This window comes from Pristiophorus japonicus, chromosome 10, assembly GCF_044704955.1.
Source record: "Pristiophorus japonicus isolate sPriJap1 chromosome 10, sPriJap1.hap1, whole genome shotgun sequence".
Taxonomy (NCBI): Eukaryota; Metazoa; Chordata; class Chondrichthyes; family Pristiophoridae; genus Pristiophorus; species Pristiophorus japonicus.
The window spans coordinates 132,289,982-132,314,955 of NC_091986.1; the positions used below are offsets into that span (position 1 = coordinate 132,289,982).

A 24,974-nucleotide genomic window follows, 5' to 3' on the forward strand; every position below is an offset into this window, starting at 1 on the left:
AACGGGCAAGCTGAACGTGCAGTACAAATTATCAAGCAAAGTATGAGGAGAGTAATCCAAGGGTCACTGCAGACTCGCTTGTCCTGCATACTGCTGAGTTACAGGACAAGACCCCACACACTCACAGGGGTCTCGCCTGCTGAACTCATGATGAAAAGAGGTCTACGACCAAGCTATCACTGGTAAACCAGGATTTAAATAATCATGTTGAATACAGAAGACAAACTCAACAAGAGTACCATGATCGCACAACTAAGTCACACGAGATTTCTGTTAATGATCCTGTTTATGTGTTGAACTATGTTCAGGGTCCCAAATTGATCGCTGGTACAGTCATGGCCACGGAGGGCAACAGAGTATTCGTTATTAAGCTCAAGAATGGGCAAACTTGCAGGAAACACATGGATCAGACAAAGCTGAGACATACAGATGAGCCAGAACAGTCAGACGAAGAAACCATCGACGACCAACCAACCTACCAGCAGTCTTCAGAGGACTCAAGGATCATCAGTGAACCCGGAATTTCCATCATGGACCTGTTCAATAAAAATGGACTTGCAATTCCTGACATGGCCACTGCCACCCCCAACAAGTCAGTCATCCAGCCATTAGCCTCAACAGACCCTGCACACTCACCCATGGCTGGAATCGAACTGAGACGGTCAACCCGGGAGCACAAAGCATCGGACCGTCAACCTGTGAAAGATTGTGATAAGATCTCAGAGAGGGGTATTGTCATGTATGTACATTCTGTTTGTAGCAACCAGATGGCCTCATTGTTGGAGGCCACTGAGCAGCACGCACATGGTGCTGCTCAGGTCTGAAAGGCCAGCCAATTTGAGAGTCAGGCATTTTGGGCCTAAATAAAGCAGAGCAAAGGTCGTACCTTGCTTAGTTAAACAGTACTCAGTTTGAACCTTTATTGCATACATAACATATTAGTTCTTGGATCTCCTGATCATTCTCATCAAACCAATCCTGGTGTTTTCTGGCTGAGTGACCAAGTGTCTCTTCGCATGCACTGGTTATGGAGGCCTGGAGGGCAGACCAAGCACTGTGGGCATTCTGCATCTCAGGGTCATCAAGGCACGCCAGGTTAGCTGTGAGGCGCTGGCTTTATAGGGCTCTCTTAGCTGGGTCTTAGGTGCCCCAGCATTGACTTTTTTGTGGCACTGCTTCTGCTGTCCCCTTCGCTTTGGGGCTATGTTGCTGTTGATGATGGATCGGATTAAGCAGTGGTCCGTCCAGCAGTCGTCAGCTCCTGTCATGACGCGGGTGATGCGCACATCCTTGCGATCCCTGATGATGACATAGTCGAGCAAGTGCCAGTGTTTGGAGCGAGGATGTTGCCACGATGTCTTGTGTTTGTCCCTTTGGTGGAACAAAGTGTTAGTGATGAGAAGTTCATGTTCTAGACATTTTGTCAGGAGTAGCGTACCGCTGGGGTTGGGTTTTCCTACCACCTCTCTGCCAATCACGCCTCCCCAGAGGGCTGTATCTTTGCCGACCCTGGCGTTGAAGTCACCTAGGAGAATCAGTTTGTCGCCCTTGGGGACACGGGACAGGGATTTTTCGAGATTGGAGTAAAAACCCTCTTTGGTCTCATCCATTGCATCGAGTGTTGGGGCGTACGCACTTATGGCTGTGGTGCATTGGTTCCGGGATAGAGTGAGTCAAAGAGTCATGAGATGTTCGTTAACCCCGCAGGGAGAATCTTTGAGGCGGTTGGCCAGCTCATTTTTGATGGCAAAGTTAACTCCGTGAAGGTGGCGTTCTTCCCCTGGTTTTCCTTTTCAGAAAACCTCCACCTTATTCCTTGAGCTAGCCTTCCCCTGCCCGCCGTGTCTCGCTTAAGACAGCGATGTCGATGTCAAAGCTTCTCAGTTCCTGGGCAGCTATGGCGATGAGGCATTCCGGCCTGTCACTGTTGAAATTATCCATGAGGGTCCTGACGTTCCAGGTCCCGAACTTCATGTTAACCGAGTGGAAGATGCCTGTGCTTGAGTTCTTTTAATGTGGGGTGGCCCTTGCACACTGGCCACCACACGGGTTTAGCTGAGCAAGGTCTTAGTCCAGTGGCAAGGGGGTCCAAGAGGACTGGAGACCAGGCACTGCTGTACGAGCCTAATTGCCTTCGGCGAGATGTTGGCCGCAAGCTCGGTGCCGAGTAGCACCCTTGATGGTAGGTAGTCCGTGCTTGGTTGGGGGCAAGCATTAGGAAGGTCAGTTGTCTGCTGGAGTTCCGAGTGGGAAGTCAACAAGGAGTGGGAGGGTAGAAGAGTCATAGCCGTGATGCTTACCAGTAGAAGAGGCCAGGTCACCAGTGGGGAAGGAGAGGTCCAGCCATCGACGAGGAGAGGCCCGATCGCCGCTGGAGGGATGAAGGCCCGCCGCAGGATGGGGGGGGGTGATGTCCCGGTCGCCTGGTCGGAGGTTCACCTGCTTGCCAGGCGTTGTCGTGATGCTAATAAAACACTCCAAACAGGCGCGAACGGGACCCGTTTCTGGCTGGGGCAGAGATACCTTGTACAAGTGCCGGGTATCCTGCAAAAGGCAACAACCACTGGAAGCATTAAAGAATAGATTTAATTTGTTCAAGTCATGTGTTACAACCTAAGTATACGGAACAAATTTGCTGTCCCAAAATCCGGGCCTACGTCTGCTCCAAACCACCCATCAGCGATGACTCGGACATCCGTGCCTTCTGCAGCCTCAACCTGGACCATTCTCCCCCCCCCACCACCTCGACGACCTCCTCCTCCACCCGATCCCTGACCCTCGGCGGTGCCCGGCGAGCTAGGTGAGCATCCGGCCAGGCGTTCAGGCCTCTCCAGTGGCGACCAGGTGTTCGGGCCCCCAGCGACGACCTGGCGTTCGAGCCTCTGGCGGTGTCCAGACCTCTCCCCAGCGGCGACCGGATCCCCTTCAGTGACAACAGCTGTGCCTCTCCTCCACGTTGACGTTTGGGCCTCCTCCTCTTCCACGATGGCGGTTGGCCTTTCCCCCTCCTTCAGAGACGACTGGGCCTCTACTTCCCCACATATTCCAGGTGTGGTCAAACCAGGGCCTTGTACAGCTGCAGAGGGCTGGCAGCACCCATGGAACAATAGCAAAGGAAGTAACTTATTATTAACTCTCATTTTAAACTTTTAACCAACTTGGAAAACTTTTAAACAACTTGGAGAAACTTTTAAAACTTCGGGAGACTCTTCAAATCTCGATCATTGATGTATACCACAAAAAGCAAGGGAACCAGTACTGAGCACTGCAGAACCCCACTGGAAACATCCTTCCAGTCACAAAAACATCCATCAATCATTACCCTTTGCTTCCTACCTCCAAGCCAATTTTGGATCCAACTTGCCACTTTTCCCTGGATCCCATGGGCTTGAACCTTCATGACCAATCTGCCATGTGAGACCTTATCAACAGCTTTGCTAAAGTCCATATACACATTGTACTCACTACCCTCATCGACCCTCCTGGTTAACTCCTCGAAAAATTCAATCAGGTTAGCCAAACATGATCTTCCCTTAACAAATCTGTGCTGACTGTCCCTGATTAATCCTTGCCTTTCCAAATGTAGATTTATCCTGTCCTTCAGGATTTGTTCCAGTAATTTTCCCACAACTGAGGTTAGGCTTACAGGCCTGTAATTATTTGGCCTGTCCCTTTCTCCCTTCTTAAACACGGGTACCACATTAGCAGTCCTCCAGTCCTCTGGCACCATGCCTGAATCCAAAGAGGACTGAAAAATAATGGTCAAGGCCTCTGCTATTTCCTCTTTTGCTTCGCTCAACAGCCTGGATGCATTTCATCCAGGCCTGGGGACTTATCCACTTTCAAAGCTGCCAAACCCCACAATACCTCCTCTCTCACTATGTTTATTTCATCCAGAATTTCACACACTTCCTCGATAGCAGTATCTGCATCGCTCCTTTCCTTTGTGAAAACAGACGAAAAGTATTCATTAAGAACCATACCAATATCTTCTGTCTCTACACAGAGATTACCCTCATGGTCTCTAATAGGCCCTACCCTTTCTTTAGTTAACCTCTTACTCTTAATATATTTATTAAACATCTTTGGGTTTTCCTTAATTTTACTTGCCAAGAATTTTTCATGCTCTCTCTTAGCATTCCTAATATGCTTTTTAATTTTACTTCTGAACTTTCTATATTCCTCCAAAAATTCTACAGTATTTAGCCGTCGGTATATGACATACGCTTCCCTTTTTTTCTTTATCCTCCCCTGTAAGTCCATAGACATCCAGCGGACTCTAGAATTGTTATTCCCACCCTTTTTCTTTAAGAGCACATGTTTTGCCTGAGCCCTCCGGATCTCCTCCTTGAATGCATCCCACTGTTCCGACACTGATTTACCCACAAGTAGCTGTTTCCAGTCAACTGTGGCCAAATCACTTCTCAACTTAGCAAAGTTAGCTTTTCCCCAATTTGGGACTTTTATTCTGGGTCTATTCTTGTCCTTATCCATAACTACCTTGAATCTGAATTATGGTCACTGGCACCCAAGTATTCTCCCACTGATACCCCTTCCACCTGCCTAGCTTCATTACCAAAACAAAATCCAGAACCGCCCCCTCCTGTGTTGGGCTTACTACATACTGACTAAAAAAGTTCTCTTGAATGCATTTTAAGAATTCCGCACCCTCTATACCCTTCACACTATATTTGTCCCAATCAATATTAGGATAGTTGAAATCCCCTACTATCACTGCCCTATTGTTTTTGATTTCCACAGAAATGCGCCTATATATTTGCTCTTCTATCTCCTTCCCACTGTTTGGGGGTCTATAATACACGCCCAGCAGTGTGATCTCCACTTTTTTATTTTTCAGTTCGACCCATATGGCCTCATTTGATGATCCCTCAAACATATCATCCCTCCTCACAGCTGTAATAGTTTATTTAATCAATACTGTGACCACCCCCCTCCAATGTTACCCCCCTCTCTGTCTTGTCTAAAAATCCTGTAACCAGAAATATTTAGCTGCCAAACTTGCCCCTCTTTCAACCATGTCTCTGTAATAGCTGTAATGTCATACTCCCAAGTGCTTACCTGTGCTCTCAGCTCATCCGCCTTATTCGTTATACTCCTTTCATTGAAGTTTATACCATTTAGCACAGGAAGACTTCCTTGATTATTACTTACTAACCCATGTTTCCTCTCTCTTACAGATTCACTTTCTACATTCTTGCTTTCCAATTTCAGCTTTACTTCCTTTCCTATTGAATTTGTTCTCAGGTTCCCAGCCCCTGCCAACCTAGTTTAAACTCTCCCCAACAGCACTAGCAAATCTCCCCGTGAGGATATTGGTCCCAGTGCTGTTGAGGTGCAACCCGTCCAGTTTGTACAGGTCCCATCTCCCCCAGAAGCGGTCCTAATGCCTCAGGAATTTAAAACCCTCCCTCCTACCCCAACTTTCCATCCACGCGTTCATCTTCTCTATCCTATTCTTTTACTCATTAGCACGTGGCACCAGTAGTAACCAGGAGATGATTACCTTTGAGCTCCTAACCTTTAATTTTTTTCCTTACTCCCTAAATTCTGCCTTGCAGGACCTAAACCCCTCATTCTACCGATGTCATTGATCCCGATATGGATCATGACCTCTCGCTGTTTACTCTCTCCCCCAGAATGTCCTGCATTCACTCTGTGACATCCTTGACCCTGGCACCAGGGAGGCACCATACTATCCTGGAGTCACATCTATGGCCGCAGAAATGCCTCTCTATTCCCCTAACTATTGAATCCCCTACCACTACAGCTCTTTTATTCTTTGTCCCTCCCCGCCCTGTGCAGCTGAACCACCTGTGGTGCCTGCTAAACAGGAATGATAGAGGAACCTTCAACTAGCACACTGTGTCATGTATTCAACTATCATTGTAACCCATGTATAAGCTGACCTAAGTTGCACACCTTGAGAACATTGACCACAATGGGGTGAACTTGTGGGAGACACTCCTAACCTGGACTTTCAGGTAAAAAAGGGGAAGCTCCACCCAAATGATATGTCCTTACTATACAGTATAAATGCACACGATGCCCATACTTGAGAGAAGGTTACTCTGTGACCAGTTATCTTTATTACCAAGACCTCAAGTGATGAAGGTGGGTGAACTTGTGGGAGACACTCCTAACCTAGACTTTCAGGTATAAAAGGGGAAGCTCCATATCACACTGCCCCATTTAAAACATTTTTGAAACCTCCTAATTATAGCTGAATATTTTTATTTTCCATTCTGGTCCAGTTTGCAAGGAGGTTTCTGTTAAATCTAATAAATCTAGATCTTCCTGTAAAATGTTACTTCCAGTTCGCCCAGTTTTATTTCCAACTCTCTGCAAATTGCAATACACTTATTGTAACCTTTTAAAAAATTAAACACTAGTCCTTTTCCCATGATTGATTTTGTCTAAGTTACCCCCTACCAAAAAATTATGAACAACTTTGTTTTCCTTCAAATGAAGAATGCAATCTTCGGGCCACATCTGCCTCCTCTAATGTCGGCTCCCCCCCCTTCTGATGCCGTGTTCTGCTTGTTGGCAGTGGTGGGCTTCCTCCCTACAGCAAAGGCACCATCAGTCGCCCTTCTTGCAAACTAAGATAATAGGTAGGCATCATGGCCCAACCATCTTCCAGTAGCAATACCAACTCAATAAGTCAAATTGTATTTTTATTACGTGCGAGTCTGGAATTTCACAAGGAGTTTGTGATTAAATACTGCCACTGAACTCATTTATATATTTACTGCTCATCCATTATTATACATTTTGATGCAACTAATTCCTAGATTACTGCCTGCTTAAGAAACTCAACCCAACAGGTGTTGGATCCAACAGATCCTAACCACAGCTTATGGGTTGCAAATAGTTTATTAATGTCAAATTATAAACAAAAAAAGATTGACAACATGTTAGTAATGGTGTAGTTACAGTACCCTAGTGGTTATGGTACTAGACTAGCAACTCAGAGTTGTGATTTAAAATTCTACCATGGCAGGTGGTGAAGCTGACTTCAATAAATCTGGTCATTTGTGTGCTGGCATTAGAAACCTGATCATAAAAGCAGCTGGGAATGTTGCGATAACCCAAATGGTTCACCAACGTCCTTCATGGAAGAGAACATGCCACCCCGAGCTTATCTGGCTGATATGTAACTCCAGTCCCACACTGTGTAGTTGTCTCAATGCTTTCAGGGTAACCAGTGATGGGTAATAAATACTGGCTTAGTGGTGTTGCCCACATCCTAAAAACAAATTAAAAATATGTGCACTCCCACTCTTTGCTTTCTGTCACTACCAATCTCTTTCTCTCCTTGTGGCCAATATTAAACAACTTCTAAAAACTAGCTATAAAATGTCCACCCCATTCCCATGCACCCTAATTTCCTAAAAACATTAAATTCAGTTCATCCAGCATGACCTGACCTTCACAAATCTATGCTCACTTTGAGTAGCCTACGCTTCTCTTAATTGTTAACCAATTTCATCCGATATTAATAGGACTTTAGACCCTGGATTTTCTTCACCATGTGGAGGAGTGGAACTTTTGCCCAACTTGGTAATGTTGTCCCTGTTATATATGTAAACTTATTTTTACTCTGTACAGCCACCAGAGGGCTCATTCCTTGGGAGCACAAGTATTTAAGGAGGCTTCACAGGCTGGAGAGGCACTCTGGAGACCTGCAATAAAAGACTAAGGTCACACTTTACTTTGAGCTCACAGTGTTCAGTCTGCCTCTTTCTCCATACACAATAGTCCCCACTGTACTTTCCAGGATCAGCTTACTGAGAATATTATGAATGGGCTCCAGGCATCAGAAACAATTCTGAATTGAAGCCTTTCCATTTAAAGCAGGATATAATAGGCAGCTGCAAGCCTTTAAACCCCTGCAGTAGCTTAAATGGCCAGGCACCATCAAGAGACTTCTAGCTCCAAACTAAGAAGTTCATTAGTGGAAAATGTGGACAGGTCTGCTGGAGGGAACAACGCCGTTCTGAAATGTAGGAGGGCACAGAACTCAAGGAGAGCAAGAGCAGATAATGGGAAGGAGATGACAACGGCAATCCCAATTCCATTATTCTGTATAATGCTCTTTAACGTCAATGAGTTAGTGCACAATGTTGCTGCATAGCTTTTCCTTCCATTCTTGCCAAAACAGATATAACCTTTAAAATCGTCAAACGCAAACTCAGCATTTTATATATATAATTATTAATAGGCTGGACACCAAAAAGACCACATGTAGCTTAGCAATCTCGAAACTGTCGTTACTGATCTAAAAATAGGCAGGGCTAGGCAAAGATCCATTCAGTTGGAATCACTCTTCACTGGGGGCAAAGACTGTGTGGAGACTCTCGCTTGTTTTCTTCAATCCCTCGGAAATCATGAGAACGTCGAAGTCAAAAGTTATAGCTGTCGCCAGATTACTTAGTATTCTGGGGGTTATTTTTTCACTGTTGACTTTCTGCACCAATTGCTGGCTGCTGGCTACCCAGACTTGTACTCAACCAAGCAATAGCACAGAGCGGGATTTCGGACAGGTTAGTGACTTACAATTTCTCTTGTGTGTAACCTACACGCGTAACTTGTGCGAAAAAAAACTAAATGTCTAAAACTAAAAAATCTATGATAGCTAGATTCAGATATTCAGTCTAAACAAAAAAGGAACACATCAAAACAAAAAAATGGAAATCGGGTCTTAGTTTACAGTTGTTTAGCTGTAGATTCTGTTCAACTATTTCATGCTTTAAAAAAAACAAATGGGAGGTGTCAGTTTCCAGCTGCGTCATTCCCTGCTCGTATCTGGAATTGTGGCGGATGGCCCATCAAGCTTATAACAACACTCCCTGGGCGCTGTGCTGAGCTAGCCTCTTCCACTCACTCATTTTCTTCAGCTGTCGCCTCACGTTTCCTGGCTTGCCCACCGCCTATCAAATCAACGGGAAAGAGAAATGTTTAATGTTAAACAGTGCTAGCTTGCTGTAACAGGAGTGTTAATAATTGAAAAACATTGATTGGCATGCAAAAAAAAATACCCACAGAAACTGCTGGAAGCACTCAGCAAGTCAGGGAACATCTGTGGGAGGAACAGGTATGGTAACATTTCAGAACTGGAAGATATTACAAATGAGCAAGACAAAGGGAAGGAAAACATGCACATACAACGAAATAGAAAGAATATAAAGTGCTTCAATAAAAACAAGTGATGGTTAAATGACTAAAGTGATATTAACAAGACTGCAGGAGGTATAGAGAGAGATTTTTTTAAAGCATTTAGGAGACAGTGAGAATGTGTGAATACTGAAGTAGTGGTGGGGTAAGTGAGGTAGAAATGTGTTATGTCTTGAATAAAGAATCTGACCAGATACTGTAAGCTCAAAGTAATGTATGACCATAGTCCTTTATTACAGGTCTCCAGAGTGCCTCTCCAGCCTGTGAGACCTCTTTATGTAGAGGTGCTCCCAAGGGATTGTTGGATCCCTTGGGACTCCAGGGGATGAGCCCTCTGGTGGCTACACAAGGTATTTAGAGGTTTACTTATAACAACACTCCCTCCCCAAAGCCAATAGTGTAACTATTTGCAATGTGAGTCGATACGGGGCCTTCTTTTCCCTGGTTGATCGTCTCGGTGCAAATGCTGGTTTTGGTGAGTCATTTGTTGAGCCCTCGCTGGGCTGCTGTGCAGCTGGCCTTGGCCGGGCTGCTGGGTGTGGTGAGTGCTGCTGGGCTGCTGCAAGTGATGGGTTCTGCTTCGTGGTCAACCGCTGGGTCTATTGTGGGTTGTTCTGGATAGCCCATGAATCTGAGTTTGGTTTGGTCCAAGTGTTTTCTGTAGGTGAGTCCATTTGAAAGTGTGACCAGAAACACCCTACTCCCCTCTTTGGCCATGACAGTGCTGGGAAGCCACTTGGGACCTTGTCCATAGTTCAACACAAATACAGGATCATTAATCTCGATTTCGCGTGACACATTTGCGCGATCATGCTATATATTCTGTTGCAGCCGCCTGCTCCCTACCTGTTCATATAGATCAGGGTGGACTAACGAGAGCCTTGTCTTAAGTGCTCTTTTCATGAGCAGTTCAGTGGGGGGATCGCCAGTGAGTGAGTGGGATCTTGTGCAGTAACTAAACATGACTCGGGATAGGTGAATCTGCAGTGAGCCTTCAGTTATCCCTCTTCAAGCTCTGCTTGATTGTTTGCACTGCTCGCTCTGCCTGACCATTGGACGCTGGTTTAAATGGGGCCGATGTGACATGTTTGATCCCATTGTGGGTCATGAACTCTTTGAATTCGGCACTGCTGAAGCACGGCCCATTGTCACTCACAAGGACATCAGGCAAGCCGTGCGTGGCAAACATGGCCCGCAGGCTTTCAATGATGGCAGCGGACGTGCTTGCCGAAATTATCTCACATTCAATCCATTTGGAGTACGCATCTACAACCACAAGGAACATTTTTCCCAATAATGGGCTTGCATAGTCGACATGGACCCTGGACCACGGTTTGGAGGGCCAGGACCATAAACTTAGTGGCGCCTCCCTGGGTGCATCGCTTAACTGTGAACATGTGTTACATTTGTGCACGCAGGACTCTAAGTCACCACACGTGGGATCTGGCTATCGCTTTCATCATTACAATGCCTGGGTGGATACTGTGAAGGTCACTAATGAAAGTGTCCTTGCCCTTTTTTGGCACCACTACCCAATTACCCCATAGGAGGAAGTCTGTCTGTATGGACATTTCATCTCTGTGCCGTTGGTACGGCTTTATTTCTTCCTGCATCTCTAACGGGACACTAGACCAACTCCCGTGGAGCACACAGTTTTTTACTAAGGACAGTAAGGGGTCCTGGCTCGTCCAGGTTCTAATCTGTCGGGCGGTAACAAGTGATTACTCACTCTCGAATGCTTTCATTACCATAATTAAATCTGCGGGCTGTGCCATCTCCACCCCTGTGGTGGGCAATGGCAGCTTACTTGAGAGCATTGGCACAGTTTTCTGTGCCTGGCCTGTGGTGGATGGCATAGTTGTGTGCGGACAATGTGAGCGCCCATCTCTGGATGCGGGCCGATGCATTCGTATTTATCTCCTTACTTTCAGAAAAGAGGGATATAAGTGGCTTATGGTCGATTTCCAATTCAAATTTGAGTCCAAACAGATATTAGTGCGTGTTTATGGGGTAAAGAAAATGCATCAACGCTTTTTTGAGCATGCTGTAGGTCCTCTCAGCCTTTGACAGCCTTCTGGATGCATAAGCAACTGGTTGCAATTTCCCAGATTCATTAGCTTGTTGCAATACACACCCGACATCATATGACGTCACATCACATGCTAGTACCAAACGCTTACATGGATCAAACAACACAAGCAATTTGTTTGAGCATAACAGTTTCCTAGTTTTCTCAAAGGCATTTTCTTGGCTTTTACCCCATACCCATTCATCTCCTTTACGCAGTAAAGAGTGCAGTGGTTCTAACAGTGTGCTAAGATCCGGTAAGAAGTTACCAAAGTAGTTCAGGAGTCCTAGAAACGACCGCAGCTCCATCACGTTCTGTGGTCTTGGTGCGTTTTTGATTGCCTCCTTCTTCGAATCGGTGGACCTGATGCTATCCGCCGCGATTCTTCTCCCCAAGAACTCCACTTCAGGCGCCAGGAAAACGCACTTCGAGCGTTTTAACCTGAGCCCCACACGATTAAGCTGACTAAGAACCTCCTCCAGGTTCTGCAGATGCTCGACGGTGTCCTGACCTGTAACCAAGATGTCGTCCTGGAAGACCATGGTGCGCGGGATCGACTTCAGCAAGCTTTCCATGTTCCTCTGGAATATCGCCGCGGCTGATCGAATCCCAAATGGGCATCTGTTGTAAATGAAGAAATTTTTGTGTGTGTTGATGCAGGTGCTGCCCTTCGATGATTCCTCCAGCTCCTGTGTCATGTAGGCCGAGGTCAAGTCCAGCTTTGTGAACATTTTTCCTCCCGCCAGCGTCGCAAATAGATCGTCTGCCTTTGGTAGCGGGTAGTGATCCTGTTGGGAGAAACGATTGATAGTTACTTTGTAATCACCACAGATTCTGACGGTGCCGTCTCCCTTGAGGACTGGAACAATCGGACTGGCCCATTCGTTGAATTCGATCGGAGAAATGATACCCTCTCTTTGCAGCCGGTCCAGCTCGATCTCCACTCACTCTCTCATCATGTACGGTACCGCTCTCGCCTTGTGATGGATGGGTCGCACCCATTGAATCAAGTGGATCTGCACTTTTGCTCCTTGGAACTTCCCGATGCCCGGTTCGAATAGCGAGGGGAACTTGTTTAGGACCTGGGCACATGAAGTGTTGTCGATGGATGAGAGCGCTCTGACATCGTCCCAGTTTCAGCATATCTTTCCCAGCCAGCTGCTGCCGAATGGTGTGGGGTCATCGCCCGGTACCACCCAGAGTGGTAGCTTGTGCACCGCTCCATCGTAGGAGCACTGTGATTACGGGAATCAGTTCCTTTGTATCCGTTGTCAGTTTAGAACGAATGGGAGTCAGGACTGGCCATGAGGCTTTGTTGCACCACAATTTATCGAAAGTCTTTTTGCTCATTATTGACTGGCTCGCGCCCGTGTCCAGCTCCATTGACACCGGGAGTCAATTTAATTCAACCGTCAGCATTATCGGGGGACACTTTGTGGTAAATGTATGCATTCCATTTGCCTCTACCTCCTCAGTCTGAGGCTCTGGTTCGTCGTGATCCACCGTGGATCTGTCCTCCTCTGCAACATGGTGGTTTGGAGGATTAGCAGGGTTTGCAGCTCGCCTGCACATACATTGGAGGAGTCCCATTGTTCCAAAGCCCTTGCAAACGTATCCTTTGAAGCGGCATGAATGGAAACGATGATCACCTCCGCAGCGCCAACAAGGTGTTAATGGCCTTGCATTCACCACCCTTGATGGTGGACTCTGAGACATGCAGCTGCAGGCATGTGAGTCCTGCCCTGTACGTTACGCTTCGAAAACAACATTACTTTGTTCACAGAACTTGCAGCAGCACTCATGTGATGAGAGATTTGTTTGGTATTGTCACTGGTGGCGATGAACTCCTGGGCTATCGCTATGGCTTTACTCAAGGTTGGTGTCTCTACAGTCAAAAGTTTGCGAAGTATTACTTCATGGCCAATGTCAAGTACAAAGAAATCCCTGAGCATGTGCTCCAAGTGTCCTTCAAATTTGCAATGTCCTGAAGGCGCCTTAGCTCGGCGACATAACTCGCTATTTCCTGGCCTTCAGACCTCTTGTACGTGTAGAACCGGTACCTTGCCATCAGATCGCTTTCCTTCGGGTTTAGATGCTCCCAGACCAGTGTGCACAAATCATCATACAACTTCTCTCTGGGTTTTGCTGGAGCGAGCAGATTTTTCATGAGGTCATACGTTGGTGCCCCGCAAATGGTGAGGAGGATCGCCCTTCGTTTGGCAGCATTTGCTTCTCCTTCCAGTTCGTTGGCCACGAAGTATTGGTCGAGTCGCTCCACGAAGGTTTCCCAATCATCTCCCTCCGAAAATTTCTCCAGGATGCCCACTGTTCTCTGCATTATTGCGGTGAGGTTCGTCATCTGTATCTCGTTGCTCGTTGTTTTGTCTTGAATAAAGAATCTGACCAGATACTGTAGGCTCAAAGTAATGTGTGACCGTAGTCCTTTATTACAGGTCTCCAGAATGCCTCTCCAGCCTGTGAGGCCTCCTTATGTAGAGGGATTGTGGGATTCCTTGGGACTCCAGGGGATGATCCCTCTGGTGGTTAAACAAGGTATTTACAGGTTTACATACATAACAACATGGAAGTACGAAAAACTGGTAAGTGGAGTAGGCCCAAAAGCCTGAGAGAAGAAAGAAAACAGGTCGATACCAAGGGGGGAATTTTTCCGGGGGGTGGGGGCGTTAGCCGATGCATTTGGTGGCGGGTCAGGTGGGATTTTTTTTTTGACAGCAGATCGGGACCCACTGTCAACCTGCCGCCTCGCGCTTTTCCCAGATGTCGGATCTGTCAGCGCTGAACAGGCTCGATATGCAACGGCAGGGGAGGCAATTCAGGTCATTATGACCTTGTTAACAGACCATTAAGAAGTATTTTGAGCTCACCTTTACATTTTACGAGGTCACCCATTGGGTCCACAGGGATCGCGTCAGATAAGGAGGCCGGGAGCTGTACGAGCATGGAATCATCTCATTATTTGACAGCTGCAAATGTGCTATAAAAGCTCCAATCTCACAGCTGTTCACTTTCCAAGCTCAGTTGCTTACTGAATTTGAAGCGAGATTGAGCTTCATGCAGGTTGCAAGTGTTTGGAGTAAACTGTCTATCCAGTGTCACTGCATTGGAACAACCTCGCTCACCATTGACATCACTTCTGTCATCTCAAGTTCACCTGCCATCTATTACAGCAGCATTGGTGTCCTTGAAACTATCTCACCTTGGTCCTCAGAATCCCACCATGATCAGCCCCAACACCAGCAGCACCAGGCTCACCAGTAGCATCAACAACAATACCAACCTTCTTTTCAATCAACTGATGCTGCACAGGACACAGGCTATCAGCACCCAATCACATTGCTGCCAGGAATGGTGACATGGCCACATTTACTTCACTTGATGCTGTACACCCTGGCTGCCACATGATGCACCAGGTTGGCACCACCCCACACCAAAATCATAAAGCATCCCTACAATGCCCAAGCCTTTCCTTTCATCACCATTGTGGGCTAACCGTTATGTCTCACCATTCACTGCAACTCATTAAGTCACTTCCAAAGGTGCACACACATCTGTCCAAGAACACACACTGTTCAAAATATAGGTTTAAATGTTTGACACCTCAGTAACTGAAATCTTACATGAACATTGCATAAAAAACCCAAGTGCCTACCCTGTGTGTTGTTAGTTGGCATGATTGCACTAGGATGAGGGTGAATGTGAGGGATAGCTAGTGAGATGGTGATGTGATAATGTAGATAGAGAGGGATGGGTGGAGATGCACGGTAAGTTGGTGTAAGGATGTGCAGCAGTAGGGTAGGGAAGGCAGAGTGATGGGGATGTGATGGGTGGTACAATACAATAAGGTTGAGTGTGGCTTTGCAGTAACGTTTCGTGATCTACTGAGATCATTGAAAGGTTTGCGCCACTGCAGCCTGGTCCTCCTGACAACATCCCTGCTTGTGTCCTCCTGTGCCATGTGCAACCATTGAAAGGGAAGAGAACCTCTGTGTATGCTGTGACCCCCTCCATGAGCATATGGCAAGAGCCACGGGAGAGCCTGGGTACAGCTGTGCACCTCTATGCAGTGCTTGTCAGTGTTTGCTGCAACTCAATGCTGTAGAACACTGACAGCATAAATGTCAGAATAAATTCCCTTTAAGGATACCGACTGATGACGCATCATCAAATGATGTCATCAGACCCGCTTCCTTCAATTGGCCAACAACAGCCTGGGCAGGCTGAACAAGCCCAATCAACGTAAAATCAGTCTATACAGCAGGCTGGAACTAGCAGCAGGGTCGGAACCCAGCACCAACCTCGCCCGCCACAGACCCGCTGAGGTAAGGGAAATCGTGGCTCAAGGGTGCAGATCGCCCCCATCAGGCCAGAGTTATGACAAATAAACCCCATTCATTGGTACACAAGCAAATGATAATTGAATCACGAATGAGTTTAAAAGTAGAATTTCTGATCCGAATATAGTGGTTAATAACTAATTTAGATGACCTAAGTACTGAGGGGGATGTTTTGTGTAATTTGTAAAAACAAAAACTTTAAAACATCATCCGTAAAAATGTATCCAGGTTTAGAAAGTTTTTTTTTAAGTTAATGAATAACGTTCAGCCAACATAATTATCAAGCAATCTTGGACACGTCTGTTTGCTTAATCTCAGAGTAAAATGAGTGTTCGTTACTGAGTGAAAAGTTCCCTCTTCCAAATAGGAATGCTGGATTAACTGTTATGGATGTTATAATGTCAGCATTGGACTTGTCTAGATCTAGTCATTTCAGTCTCTCTGTTTAAAGGCATTATTGACTGATGGAATTTACAAGCAATTTAACATTTAATGCTAAGGTCTTGGCAAACAAAATGCACTCCCAAAAGTATTTCGAGCAACCTGCTATGCCTGCTCAAGTGCCAAATTACACTAACAACCAAAATAACGGGAGCTTCAGCCCACAATTTAAAACATGATACTCATGGCAGTTTCAGATACTCTGCCTGCACGAGAACTATCCGATGTAGTAACCATATACCCTAGTTTCTGAATGGAGACAGTGCCAGTATATCAAAGGATAGATTTTCCAGTCGACAGGGTTGATACTGGTGGTGTAAACTGAGCAAAGATGGCAAATTAGGTGCAGCTAGATTTTAAGAGAGTCTTAAGCAATGTTAGGCACTTTAGAGCTGATTTTATAAATGCGTGCTACTAGCAGAAAGTCTTGCCCGCTGGCCAAGCATATAAGAAGTGACTTTATGAGTACATGCTGCTGGTGGGATGCCTCTTTTAATTACAATGATGAGATATTGGTTGCCCCAGTGTCATCAAACACAGGTGCCCCCTTTTAAAGGGGCACAACTAAGAGATAACAAATCATAAAAACACAAAGGAAGCTTGTCAAATTAAATAATAATACTATTACCTTGTCTACTAAATAACTCCAGTCACTGCGGTGCCCACCAGTCGCGGAAGACCTCAAGCGTATTGGTGGATACCGCATGCTCCTTCACCAGGACTACCTGGGTGCGAACAAAGCCCTTAACTTGCTGGAACTACAAATCACATGTGAAGGTCTGAGGTGCCATTCAATTCCCAATGTGTGTAGCTGGTAGGCAAGGTTACCTGCTTGTAGAAGAACAAATTAATCAGGGGGCAAATTAATTTAGTAAAGTTAAAATCTTAGGCAAGAAAGGCTGTAGAAAAGACATACACGTGTTCATGGTAAAATAGCTGAGTTCTGCATTCCAGTAACTAACTGCTGACTCCCTATTGAACTCATTAATCTAAGAACAGAATGTGTTTTGCTGCTATCAGGGCTAAAACAAAGAACAGAGGTTACAAAACCCAGCTGGATGCGTCTTAGAAGGGATTGTGGCTGAGGTCAAAGAATTCTCAAGGAGATAGTATCTAGCACATGCCTGAGAACAGACAAACAGCAATAGTAGTATACCAAGACAAATGGCCGCTAATGGAGACAGTGCTCGTAAAATAACAAACTGCTACTGGCCACCTTGGGTTATACGAGATAACAGGATAACAGGATTTATAACGAGATAAAGTCTCTTTGAGACATCCAGCTGTATTTATCAAACCTCATCAAGAACGACCGAGCACACAGGATCAATGAGCCTGGGAAAGGAATTCACAGAAATGATGTAGCATGTAACTCATTTGATAAGGGCCGCCCGGGATAAACTTGCTGTAACTATATGAACCAATGAAATCATTGCAATTGTATGGACCAATGTAATCACAGTAGGTGGGCGAGGACATGTGGCAAACAACCAATGGAACACTTCTGCGCGTAGTTTCATGATTTTGTATGTATTTTGACTGTATAAAACCAGTAACCCGACAATTGTTCAAAGAGAATGGCTGGGGGTTTGGGTCACTGAGTTACTGAACTCATCTAGAAGCTGTCTCTCCCTCGATCGAGTACTTTATAATAAACGATTCTTTTCTCCAAAACAGACTTGTGTTGAGTATCTTTGTAATACTCCACGACACTGCTGGTAGCATGCATTTGTAAAATTGTGCTTTCTGTGTGAGAGCTTCATTCTAAATCTTAAAATTAATTCAACTGACCCCTTACACAATTTTCCATCTAGTTAGAATGGGAGCGCACTGTGGATAAAAGGGAAGCTATAGCCTGGATTTTGAGGTAAAAATGAACGGTGCGCGCTAATAACGGTGAGACTATTATTTCGACAGAAATTTCTACAGAAGTACCTGTTGGTCCCGAAGATTCGGAGACTTGTGTTCTTGGGTCTCTATGCGAAAACTTTCGGAGAGGCCCACGTATCCCAGCAGAGTATGGGCTTTGTACGCATCACTGGGGTCATGTGGGCCAGCCCAACCTATCAGAGTAGGGGCATTCCCATTCATACATATGGTGATTCCCCAAATACAGAACCACCATATGTATGAATGGGAATACCCCCCAAAATACAAAAACACGGAAAATAAATTAAAATAAACAAAAAAATAAACAACATCACATATTTCAAATTAATCAAAATGGAATTTAATTAATTACTTAAAACAAAAATTACATTTTTTAAAAAATAAGTTTATATATTTTAAAGGGTCTAAAAATAAACTTACCTTATAGGATTTTAAATGTTTAAATTATTGAAAAAAATTATTCTATGCTTTAAAAGTCTTACGCCTTATGCCTGCTTTTATCAGAAGTAAAAATTTGAAGGACATTCACTGGGCAGGAGTTAAGCAAATATTCCAACTCTCCGCCTGTGTAGGCCCTTCAGTTTTGGAGGCATGCGATCTGTCAGATCGCAAGTTCCGGGTTTAGGCACATGCACTTCGCATGCCTAAACCCGGAACTTGCGGGGACCCCACGGGCTCGTGCGCACTTCATACGTGCCAGTGTGGAGCACGAATTCAGGCTCAATGAATGGCTAGTGGTCTTCATTCACCACTAACTGCAAAATGCAGGCCATTGTGTCTGAAAAGGGGATGTTATTTTCTGTGATTTTATTAATTTTCATTATTTCATAGCATTTAGTGCTGTTTCCTCGAATCCTTTTATTGCTATTTTAGCATCAGAACATTTTTTTAATTATTTGTTCCTGGGATGTGGTCAGCATTTATTGCCCATCCCTAATTGCCCTTGAGAAGGTGGTGGGTGGTGAGCCGTTATCTTGAACAACTGCAGTCCTTGTGGTGAAGGTACTCCCACAGTGCTGTTAGGGAGGGAGTTCCAGGATTCTGACCCACCGACAATGAAGGAATGGCAATATATTTCCAAGTCAGGATGGTGTGTGACTTGGAGGAGGACATGCATGGAATGTTTACATAATGACACAAACAGCTGAACATTGTCTGCAAAAAAGCTGGAAAGCCAGTTATAATTGAAAGCCATAAAAGAGCTGCTTATAATCCAAAGTTGAATTGCAGCTCTGAGCTCAGAACGATAAGATCAATGTAGTCCCATGCTGTTTGGCAACACAATCGAAAACGGAAATGATGCTGCTATCTTGTTGATTTAAAGCCCTACAATAGCAAAAGCGGGGGAAACACCTTCAACTAGAGATTGTTTTGCAAAATACTACATAATGTGTATATGTGAGTGAGAAGAGAAACAAAACAAGACACAACAGGCAGGATGGTACTAGGCCCTGTATTTGGTTTCATCTTTCTCTACTCCCATGGTGGATCTGTGCCATAAGATTGCACATTTACCCACAGAGAACAAATTTACTTACCAACATCACCATCATCATAGGCAGTCCCACGTATCGAGGATGACTTGCTTCCACACCAAAAAGGAATTCGCTCACAGGTGTTTCAACGAAGGACCTAATATTCCAGGTCCCAAACTACATGTTGAAGGGTGGAAGATGCCTGTGCGTGGATTTTTTTAATGTGTGGCGGCCGTTGCACAACAACCACCACTCGGGCTTGACAGAGCTAGGTCTTGGTCCAGTGGCAAGGATTAACCAAGACAACTGGAGACCAGCTCTGCTTTACGAACCTAGTGCACACATATATTGCAGTGTGGGCTGGCCCGTGCTGCCCCTAGGCCCTCGCCTCTTCTGGGCCCCAAACTCACGCCTCTTCTGGGCCCCGATCACGTCGCTCCACAATCAGCTACAGAGCAACAGGTTGCACATTTACTCCTGAAGTACCAGGTGAAATGCTTACCCTCAGAGAACTCGGTGACAAGTTTGCCTGTGGAACCACAGATGACAGACACTTTTATACAGAGCACCAGCTGATTAGATTTGCTCATAGCACTAGGTGCACTGAACAGTCCTAATGAAAGTAGTTCATGACCTGCTCTCTGATTGTCACCATGGTGCATTATCCCTCCTTGATGTCTCTGTAATCTTTGGCATGGTCAATCACACGATCCTCCTTCATTGTCACTTAGTTCCATTCTTATCTATCCGATCATAGCCAGAACATCTCCAGCAATGGTATCACTTCTTGCCCCTACACTGTTGCCTCAAGAATCATCAAAAGATTCAACCATGCCCCCTCCTCTTCCTCATCTATATGTTTCCCCTTGGCAATATCATCTGCAGACAAGAAGTCTGCTTTCATATATATGCTGATGATACCCAACTCTACCTCATCACTGCCTCTCTTGATCCATCTTCTGTAGTGGTTCTCAAACCGTTTTGTTGAATGACCCTTTTTGAACTAGATTAGTAATCATGGATCCCCACATAAGAACATCTAAATTATTGTTGCCCCCTTGTATTGATTCTGTACCAGGATCTTCTGACAATTAATTGAACTATAGCTATGATGAAATTTACAAAATGGGAATCCCTCCAGTATGTACACTTCCCTTATCTCGGGAGCCTCTTCTCAACAAGAGCAGGCATTGACGATGAGATCCAACACCGCCTCCAGTGCGCAATGGCAGTCTTCGGCTGCCCGAGGAAAAGAGTGTTTGAAGATCAGGCCTTCAAAACTGCCACCAAACTCATGGTCTACAGGGCTGTATTAATACCCACCCCCCTGCATGGCTCAGAAACATGGACCATGTACAGTAGACACCTCAAGTCTCTGGAGAAATACCACCAACGATGTCTCCACAAGATCCTAGTGTCCTCGACCAGGCCAACATCCCCAGCATTGAAGCACTGACCACACTTGATCAGCTCCGCTGGGCAGGCCACATAGTTCGCATGCCAGACACAAGACTCCCAAAGCAAATGCTCTACTCGGAACTCCTTCACGGCAAACGAGCCAAAGGTGGGCAGTGGAAACGTTACAAGGACACCCTCCAAGCTTCCTCCAAGCTTCCCTGATGAAGTGCAACATCCCCACTGACACCTGGAAGTCCCTGGCCAAAGACCGCCCTAAGTGGAGGAAGTACATCCGGGAAGGCGTTGAGCACCTCGAGTCTCGTCGCCGAGAGCACGCAGAAATCAAGCGCAGACAGTGGAAAGAGCGTGCGGCACACCAGTCCCACCCACCCTTTTCCTCAATAACTATCTGTCCCGCCTGTGACAGAGACTGTGGTTCTGGTATTGGACTGTACAGCCACCCAAGAACTTACGTTAAGAGAGAAAGCGAGTCTTCCTCGATTCCGAGGGATTGCCTATGATGATGTATGCATAAAATGATAGTGATTTTACAGCATTGATTTCTTTTTAAATTACAAAAGCATTGGTTATTCGGTGTATTCAAATGCTGGCCAAATTATTATGTCAGATTCACTCCTTGGCCAGCCCTTGACCGTGGACAGACAGATCTAATGTAATGTATGTCCATCTTATGGGACCTGTTCTTTTTGGCTATATCATGGCGCTGCTGCAGCTGGCTGGGTGTTGGGATGGGATCTTTGTTTACAGATGTTGGATTTCTCTGCAAAAGGCTGGCCTTGCGGTTTTCTGCCCCCCCACTCCTGTTGCTGCCTAATATTTCTTGTATTAGGATTGATTGGAACCTTTGACAACAGACTAAGGAAATGTACATTCCCATGACACAATATTTGTGTGAGCCAGTGAAATATTCATAACATTTGTACTTGATTAGGTTATTCTCTTTATCAGCAAATTTTACACAGCAGACAAAATCAAGAAAGGGACCGTTTAACAGAAGAGTCCCATGGCTTCAGACAGGGCAAATCCAAGGATAGCACACGAGAACAACTGCTGCTTCAGGACTTCTGGCAGAGCCAATAATAAGGCTACCAAAAACTGTTCCAATACCGACACTGGAACCAGCCACTCCCACTGCACCAGCTCTTCCACCAATAAATTTTGCAGCGATGTCAATGTACTGCCTTGTAGCACGTGTCTGGAACTCACTGAGCATTCTTGAGTAAATTAATTCTTGCTTTGTTTTCCTCATTGTATTTGTGTACCTCATAATAGTAACACTGAGGACTGATAGCCAGTCACCCACTTGCAGATGGTGCAAGGCTCAGTGGAATTGGAGGATATTTTCCAGACCGAGTTCTGGTGTGAACATGACTGACACAGAAAGTGATCTACAGAGAGCTCCAGATCTATTACGTTATTGTTACTCTAGGTATGTACTTACATAGCACTAGGTGAAACATTTACCCACAAAGTACCAGGTGACACATTTGCATGAAGGGTGTCAGATAACACATTAGGGCTATTTTCCTGGCATTTGTGCCTGGGAGCTGATCTTTCCCAAGGCACAAGGCTCAGGGAAAAGGGTTGTTGATTCAGATTTCCCAATGATAACACTTGCTGGGCATCGAAGCACAGGGCATCCAGAAAAAGTTGGCGCTGTGACCTATATCCCGAACCGCTGTTTTTCAGCAAATCAGTGGGGACCCCAGGGCAGGCCAATATTCTAAATGCAAACCTTGGTAATTGTAATTGTGCCACACAGAGATTTAAGGGCTAATCAGAGCCTTCTGGTTGCTGAAGGAGATCCTAATCATTGAGGCCAGTGAGGTAGCTACAGGCCTGCAGGGCTTACAGCTGCCTCTGATTTTCTTGCCTTTATTTCTAGCGCTAGGCCCTGCCAGGGACTGGTGCTGCACTGAGGATGCCCCCAGGCCATTTAAAGCCCGAGAACAAGAAATAGGAGCAAGCCTAGGTGCTCCTGCTTAGCATCAGGACAGAGGGGGTCCAGTAAAATGGACACTGTTTAATCATAAACACAGATGTTTACCCAGAGAGCACCAAGTGATGTATTTATTTACAGAGTAGTAAGTGACATGTTTCTCCACAGAGTGTTAAGCAGTATATTTAGGGGAGTCTATTTGCAGTGCTCTTTTCAAGGCAGTGTTTATTTTGGAAAGCTTTTTATAATTTAACTGGAATGAATATATGTTGAAAAAAATCCAATGACTGAAATTGGAAACTGCATTAAGTAACCAGTTGTGCTTATTCTGTAAATAATCCCACTGCCTAAAGTGTTACATATAGTTCAACACGTGAATTTAGCAAAGGGACAAAATGCAGTTGTGTCAAGGTTTCACTGGAGTAGAATAACTAGAACATTGAGAAATTGATGTGGTCACTTGTGTTGATTTCACATTCCTGTGTATATATTTTTTCTCTCATCACGCTATGGTACAAGCTCTTTAAATATCATTATTTCCTCATTTCTTTGTAGCTAAATTTTACATGTACACATAAAAGGACCCACGGCATACAGTTTATATTTCCATAATATGGTTCTGGATTAACTTTACCATTGCTCACAAAGACTTCCTAAGTCGTTAGTTGTTCACTCATGTTATTTTTGCTACTTTGAAACTGTTTTGTAATTGTAACTAACAAATAATAAATTGCAAATATAGAATAAAATGCAGTAGAGCACACTTTGCACACTAAATAAAATCCATTCTTCATTTACAAATGCAAAATACAGGTTGAACCTCTCTTATCCGGCACCCTCAGGGCCTAGCCTGTGCCGGATAAGGGATTTTGTCAGATAAAGGGAGGTTAGCCCGAGGGGGGAGGAGGAAGGAGGAGGCGGCCCGAGATCGGGGAGGGGGGAGGAGGTCATAAGAACATAAGAAATAGGAGCAAGAGTAGGCCATAAGGCCCCTCGAGCCTGCTCCGCCATTTAATACGATCATGGCTGATCTGATTATGGACTCGGGTCCACTTCCCTGCCCGTTCCCCATAACCCCTTATTCCCTTATTGGTTACGAAACTGTCTATCTCTGTCTTAAATCCATTCAATGACCCAGCTTCCACAGCACTCTGAAGCAGCGAATTCCATAGATTGACAACCTTCTGAGAGAAGAAATTCCTCTTCATCTCAGTTTTAAATGGGCGGCCCCTTATTTTAATATTATGCCCCCTAGTTCTTGTCTCCCCACATCAGTGGAAAAATCCTCTCTGCATCCACCTTGTCAAGCCCCCTTATAATCTTACATGTTTCGATAAGATCACCTCTCATTCTTCTGAATTCCAATGAGTAGAGGTCCAACCTACTCAACCTTTCTTCATAAGTCAAACCCCCTCATCTCTGGAATCAACCTAGAGAACCTTCTTTGAACTGCCTCCAAAGCAAGTATATCCTTTCTTAATTATGGAAGCCAAAACTGTACGCTGTATTCCAGATGTGGCCTCACCAATACCCTGTATAACTGTAGCAAGACTTCCTTGCTTTTATATTCCATTCCCTTTGCAATAAAGGCCAAGATTCCATTGGCCTTCCTGATCGCTTGCTGTACCTGCATATTATCCTTTTGTGTTTCATGCACAAGTAGCCCCAGGTCCAGGCTGTACTGCAGCACTTGGCAATTTTTCTCCATTTAAATAATAACTTGCTCTCTGATTTTTTTCTGCCAAAGTGCATAACCTCACACTTTCCAACATTATACTCTATCTGCCAATTTTTTGCCCACTCACTTAGCCTGTCTATGTCCTTTTGCAGATTTTTTTGTGTCCTCCTCACACATTGCTTTTCCTCCTATCTTTGTATCATCAGCAAACTTGGCTTCGTTATACTCGGTCCCTTCTTCCAAGTCATTAATATCGATTGTACATAGTTGGGGTCCCAGCACTGATCCCTGTGGCAACCAACTAGTTACTGATTGCCAATGCGAGAATGAACCATTTATTCCAACTCTCTGTTTTTTGTTAATTAGCCAATCCTCTATCCATGCTAATATATTACCCACAACTCCGTGAACTTTTATTTTGTGCAGTAACTTTTTATGTGACACCTTATTAAATGTATTCTGGAAGTCCAAATACACCACATCCACTAGTTCCCCTTTATCCACCCTATTCGTT

The 24,974-nt window shown here is 45.1% G+C and overlaps 1 protein-coding gene and 1 long non-coding RNA gene across 2 annotated transcripts in view; one reads left to right on the forward strand and one right to left on the reverse strand.

The window, feature by feature from the left end:
- Nucleotides 1-8,347: 8,347 nt before the first annotated feature.
- Nucleotides 8,348-24,974, forward strand: part of LOC139275102 (transmembrane protein 182-like) — a 157,812-nt gene continuing 141,185 nt past the window's right edge. Inside the window, exon 1 of the mRNA XM_070892100.1 lies at nucleotides 8,348-8,564. Coding sequence (XP_070748201.1) covers nucleotides 8,409-8,564 — 156 coding nt within the window. The 5' untranslated portion in view covers nucleotides 8,348-8,408. The remainder of the gene's footprint in view (nucleotides 8,565-24,974) is intronic.
- LOC139274798 (uncharacterized) lies at nucleotides 8,872-9,425 on the reverse strand. The gene is made up of 3 exons (XR_011595610.1): nucleotides 9,386-9,425; nucleotides 9,064-9,100; nucleotides 8,872-8,951 (listed from the first exon to the last, which is right to left on the reverse strand). It is a non-coding gene; the product is annotated as an uncharacterized lncRNA (long non-coding RNA).